Below are 5,841 nucleotides of genomic sequence, written 5' to 3' on the forward strand. Positions count from 1 at the left end.
GGAAAGAGAAATATAGAGGAAAAATGAAGAGAACGATCGCAAGGAGGACGCGCGCACACAGTTGGGGGAGTCCATGAAAGATCGAGCGCGCGCGGACCCGCTCGGTCCGACGCGACGCGACACACACGGGATATCACATATCACGAGATGTACGTGCGCTTTATTACATTATTTCGAGAGCGTGGACGCGAGTGACGGCGAGCGCGAGCCCGGCGATTCAGCTGGAGACGTACGCGGCAATCTGCTCGCTGAACTGCGGATGCTCCAATAATAGGGAGTCCTTGCAGCTCTCAAATTGCTGCTGCTGTTGTTGCGGCGACGATTGCTGCGGCGACATTTGCTGATGCTGCTGCGATTGATGGTGGTGCTGGTGTTGATGTTGCTGCTGGTGATGGTGCTGCTGGGACGAGAGCTCATCCGAGATCTCGGGCTCGGTCCGCTCGTACAGAACGCAGATGGAACCATTCTCGCCGATTCTGTACGACACCTCCGACGGGTCGATCCACATGGTGAGCTCGCTGGGGAACAGGGTGTGCAGGACAGTCGGCAGCAAGCCGACGTTGGCGCCGGCTTGTGCGATCACCGGGTCCATTTTACCGTTGATACGTATGCAACGGTAACCGGAGCCGCGATTTGGCCGATCCGGGAACCAGTGGTCCCGGTAACGGTGGCGCAACACCTCCGTCAGCGATGACTTGAACATCTCCAATTGTCGTTCCGACAGTTGACCCGCCTGCAGGCGCAGCAGGTGCACCAGGAAATCCGCCGCCGACACAATTTCCAGTCTCATGGTTGGTTACCCAGGGCGAGGACGCAGATTGAACGATATGGTGAAATCGGGAATGGAATCCCTTACGAGCGCGAATAGATCGAAATCACGCCGATGACGCACTCCGCGTTTTGCACGAGATAACAATCCGTGTCTCGTAACCCTTCGACTCTCCGACTCTTTCCTCCTCTCTTCGCTCCTCTCGCGATCTAATCCCCGGAGATATCCGGATGATCTCCGGTCGATTTTGGATTCGCACACTTTGCGGGCGCGATGCGGGAGGAGATACGCGCGTGTCACGGGTCACGCGATGAGTAGGCTCGACGGCGCTGATGCCGAAAGAATCGCACGGTACCAGTTACGACAAAATGGCGTCGTCGCCACGTTGCTGCGTAGCACTCTACAGCCCTCGTCGTGCGACGTCGACCCTCCAGCGCGGATGAGCTAACCGCCGGAGCGTCCCACGAGGATTCCCGTCGACGGCGATATGGCGATGCGACGACGATCCGGCGCACAATTACAGGTGTACGCGAGGATCGATTTTACGGATGAGGGTATGCGCGTCGTCACCTCCGTCGCGTCGTCTTCTCTTATCGTTAGCGGCGCTCCTCTCTACGCTCGCGAATTCGCCGAGTCGAATCTTCTCTTCGTTTCGGACGATCAACGCGCGCCGCTTCTTACGATGCTCCCTTTCGTCGGATCGATTCTGACCAATTTCGATGGATCCAGGACCTAGCTCGATCGCGACGGCCTACGCTTTGGGTAGATCTTTCTAATCCCGCGATCGGATATCTCTTCGCGAACCTTCCACTCTCCCTCTTCCCGTACTCTGACGACTCCCGGTCGACGAAACTTTCTCACGACGCCTTGAACCGACTTCTTTCTCTATCTCCCTCTCTCTCTCTCTCTCTCTCTCTCTATCCGACTCGCGGAACTCCCGCACACATCGACTGCCGACGACTTTCTAATGGCAGCGCTCGCGACGACGGATGAGGTAGCCTCGTCCCTTTGTTCGGGCGATGTCGAATGGGGGATTTGTATCCCGACGACGACCAATCGAGCCTCGACGGCGCCCACCGCGATGGTGACGCTTCACCACGTGACCCGCACGCTGCGCGCGGTCGCTGCGCACCCCGCACCAGCTGCCTGTCCCGAATACAGGCCGTCTGCGTGTGCCAGTGATTCTCAAATCGAACGTAAACACACCGCGGGCGATATCAGATATATATTTATTTACCACGCGAATCGAGAGCTCTCCGACGCTTCGTTGTGAGAACCAAACGTTATCTCCCGCTTACATTTGTATATATAATTCAACTATCGCTGTTGTCTTTGCTCGCGCAAGCACAAAATGTACGGCCGTTTTGTATAATCGATCCTTTTTTGGTTCTTTTAGATATGTCGCTGATTACAGGATTCGATTGTTTAATTAAAGAGGGACGCCTGTAAAGTACGAGAGTTGTCGGAAGCATCGCATGTCCTTGTAGTTTGAAATATTTTGTATACCATAATGCTATAAACACTTCGAATCAAAACAGTGTTGGAGAATCGATTAATTTCAAATACAATAGTTTTAAAATTCATCATATCGCAAGTTTATGAATTTTTTATCATCCTTATAGAGTTAAAAAGGTCTCTTTTTCAATAATAAATAAAGAATAAATTTAAAAAAAAAAATAAGTTTTACGATTGACTAAGTTAGGCAAGGAATATAACTATGGTTACCCGATATTACACAATATCTCACGGTCTCGAAATTCCATGTAAAACTCCTAGTATAAAGCAGAAAAAAGCAGCTCTTTGTTTGCTTCTATTTTACGATCGTAGAATTAAAGTAGAGTTACGGGTTTCACATCCCACCGCGCGTCCCTAATTGGTTACATCAATACGAGCTGTGAGCACCACTGACCCCACAGGTTTTTAAGCACGAACACGAATGAGGGAACATGAGCGCGACCAGAGAAGCAACGCCGACTGCTAGAGAAAGCGCGTAGGTTACAATACCATACAACTATACACGAACCCGACGACCGGGTAGCACCGCTAAAAACCGCTTCATCCAACCCGCGATTTAGCCCGAAACTCGAACAACAACGAGCGGAGAAAAAAAAAAGTCCGACCCTGTTCCCGCCGAACCCTTTTCCCTTTGACGTGCAAGTTTTGTACCCCTTTCAATCGACAAAAGGGTGAAGAGGGAAAGACGGAGAGAGAGAGGGAGACGGAGAGAAAGAGGGAGACGACACAAAAATTATTCATTCGCTTATTTCAATCCTCCATACAATGTAACCAAGGTTTGGAAAAACTCGCTGAAAAGGCATCTTCGCGGATGCGTTAGATAAAGAATCGACTATATAGTACTACGGGCATTTTCGTCGTCGAACCGCGAAACGTCCACCGGGAGGCGAGGCGGAATTCGACGTATCCTCCCTCGCGAAGGTATGAAAGCTGATTCGATTCGCCAACCGCGTCGCTATGTGGAGCATTTCATTCGTAATTCCGGGAGTTTGCCACTGCCAAGTTGGCAACCGAGTGCCGATCGATAAGCACGGATTACCGTGCGGCCGGCTTCGTTTCCTCCCCTCTCCCCCCTCCCCCTTTTTACCCCCCGCGCGCGCTTCAATTTTCCCTGCGCCCGCCGGGAAAATCTACGCCGGCGCGGAACGCGAGTTTTTCGCGATAAAAATCGCGCAGTCGCCGTTCGCGATAACTCGGTGGCTTCGAGCTGCGGCTCTTCGTCGAGGAAATTCGAGATAAATTACGATCTAAGCGCCTTGAAGGCCGTCACACACCAAATACCGTGAGTACGTAAACGTAAAAAGATGGACCAATCCCAATCGAGTATTTGGCTCTCCGTAACCCCTCCACTTTTACGGAAAGCCCAATACTCGATTGGGATTGGTCAATTTTCTTACGCTTACGTCTTATGTCCCTATGAAATTTTGTGTGTAATGGCCTTAATTGCGTCCAACTATACCGAGAGACGATTCCACGAACAAAGGAAACGCGCTTCGATGGACGAAAATTATTACATATGTATATTATTACATATAATATTACATATCCGACGACAAAGATGGCTAAGTGTTTTTCACGAAACTGCTTAATTTTGCAATCTGTAGCGTCGTACGTGTTATCACTCCGATACCTCGACGCAATCGACCGCTTCCGTTTCCATCCCCGCTTGCGCGACTTGTTATTCTGCGACGTGTAAAAAAAAAAAAATGCTGAATTCGCGAGTCGCGATATCTTACGTTCATATCGTCCAAGTTTACGCGATGTTGAAACAGCGAGATTGTTTTAAGCAACATTATTGGTATTATAAAGACCGATGTGTATAGATAAAAATATGAAAAAATGTAACGAGGCGAATGAGAAAAACGCGCGTTGTTTCTTTGAAATTTTTCAATCTTGTAACGTCCTTCGGGCAAAAACCTATTTCGCATCCGACGTAATACTATACGAAATACACCTCGTCCGCGTATTCCGAGCGCGAAGAGAGAGAGAGAGAGAACGAAATATGCCGAACGTGCGGCAATTGGGAAAAAAGGGAAGGGTACCGAGCACGGAAGGGTGCCGGTATATTCAAATTACGGGGTGACCCTTCTCGAAAACTTGACGAAGGGGAGGGGCTCGGAATTACCGACGGTGGTGGTGTAAGCCGACGGTCTCCTCTCTCGCCGGGAAAGGTTCTCCAAAATCAATAGGGCCGGTTTGTTCGGGGCCTGGCCTCTCGCGCGTTCAGCATTCTGCCCGCGTGCGGGGTTCCGCTTGAAAATCCGTGATCCCCGCAGAACTGCCATTCACCACGCGAAACTACCATTTTCTCGCGCGGCCGCGACTCGATTCCCTGCCCCTTGGCTTCAGGTACCGCGAGGACCGCTCGGCAAAATCTCCCGCGAGAACGTGAGAAACTTCTCGAGAAATCGGATGCGACATTAATCGCGCGTGACTCACCATTAGGGAGCAAAAAGTCGTAGGGAAAAGAACAGGATGTCTACTCATCAAATCCTGAAAAAAAAAAAATTCCCTGACCTTTCATATCTTTTTGTTCAAAATTCCAGGTGAAGAGAATATTTTTAAAGATTTTTTTTTGGTGCAAAAATTGATCCTAAAATAAGTTTCTTTATTATATGCGTTTTCTAATGCTAAATTCTAATGACTAAAAATTACAATAAAGAATATGTACTGTGTGTTCAATATTGAATATATAAAAACAGAGAGAGATAGATATATATATTTATAATATATTTTAAATACACATAATTCTTTCAATTAACTTGCTTACAATATAGGAACAAAATTATCAAAGGGAGGATTTTTTTAAAAATTAATAAAACAACATTTTCTATATTTTTCCAGGGAGTAGACACCCTTAAGAAGGTTTGATATAAGAAAACGTGTACGGAGCACAATCGCAATTCTAGCAATCGTACAATCGATTAAATATCGAGTTGTAAAGGAAAGAAAATCCGAATGTATCTTCGAGCCAGTCGAATTGCGATCTCAAGAGTTTGTTGTTATTTCGAACCCTTCGCGTATTAATTCGATGTCGCCGATTCAGGCGACTGAGGGCCCAAAAGACTTGTGAAAACGATGACATAAGAGACATTTCAAGCACCTAGCGATCAAACAGGTTCGCGTTCGATCCAAACAGGACGAAGGAAAATTTTCTCGCCGCGACTAGACTTGATTTCAAGACGAACGAATCCTCTTTTTTGGCATCCGGATTTCTACCACGCGCTTTTTCAACGAGGATTGCTCTCGTAAAGACGACATACGCCGTCCATCCGTCGCGGCATCCACTTCACGAGAATATCGTGCGCGATATAATCGACCGGTCTAATTTGAAACTTTCTTCCCAGAATCGCTCCCTCCGAGGAACGAGGAATTAGTAGATGCCAGAGGGTCCTGGGAATATGTCGGCTACGAGACGAGTCGAGACACGTGGCCGAACACATGTGTAGGAAATGTCAGTGGTAAAAAAAAAAAAAAAAAAAAAAAAAAAAAAAAAAAAAAAAAAACTGTGGGATATATATACATTATATTAAATTATTGAATATTTTTGTTCTCCC

At 47.9% G+C, this 5,841-nt stretch overlaps 2 protein-coding genes across 4 annotated transcripts in view; both read right to left on the reverse strand.

Annotated features, from left to right (window-relative positions):
- Positions 1-5,841, reverse strand: part of LOC115233086 (inositol-pentakisphosphate 2-kinase) — a 102,265-nt gene that overhangs the window by 45,966 nt on the left and 50,458 nt on the right. The gene's annotated exons all lie outside the window — the stretch shown is intronic.
- Positions 7-1,797, reverse strand: LOC115233087 (protein BTG2-like). The gene has a single exon (XM_029803314.1). The coding sequence runs from the start codon at positions 788-790 to the stop codon at positions 218-220; it is 573 nt and encodes a 190-aa protein (XP_029659174.1). The 5' UTR covers positions 791-1,797; the 3' UTR covers positions 7-217.

The sequence above is a fragment of the Formica exsecta genome, unplaced genomic scaffold, assembly GCF_003651465.1.
Source record: "Formica exsecta isolate Colony F162 unplaced genomic scaffold, ASM365146v1 scaffold16, whole genome shotgun sequence".
NCBI lineage: Eukaryota > Metazoa > Arthropoda > Insecta > Hymenoptera > Formicidae > Formica > Formica exsecta.

Excerpts from the sequence above, each read along its gene's own strand:
- LOC115233087 (XM_029803314.1), bottom strand. The coding sequence starts at position 790 with ATGAGACTGGAAATTGTGTCGGCGGCGGATTTCCTGGTGCACCTGCTG.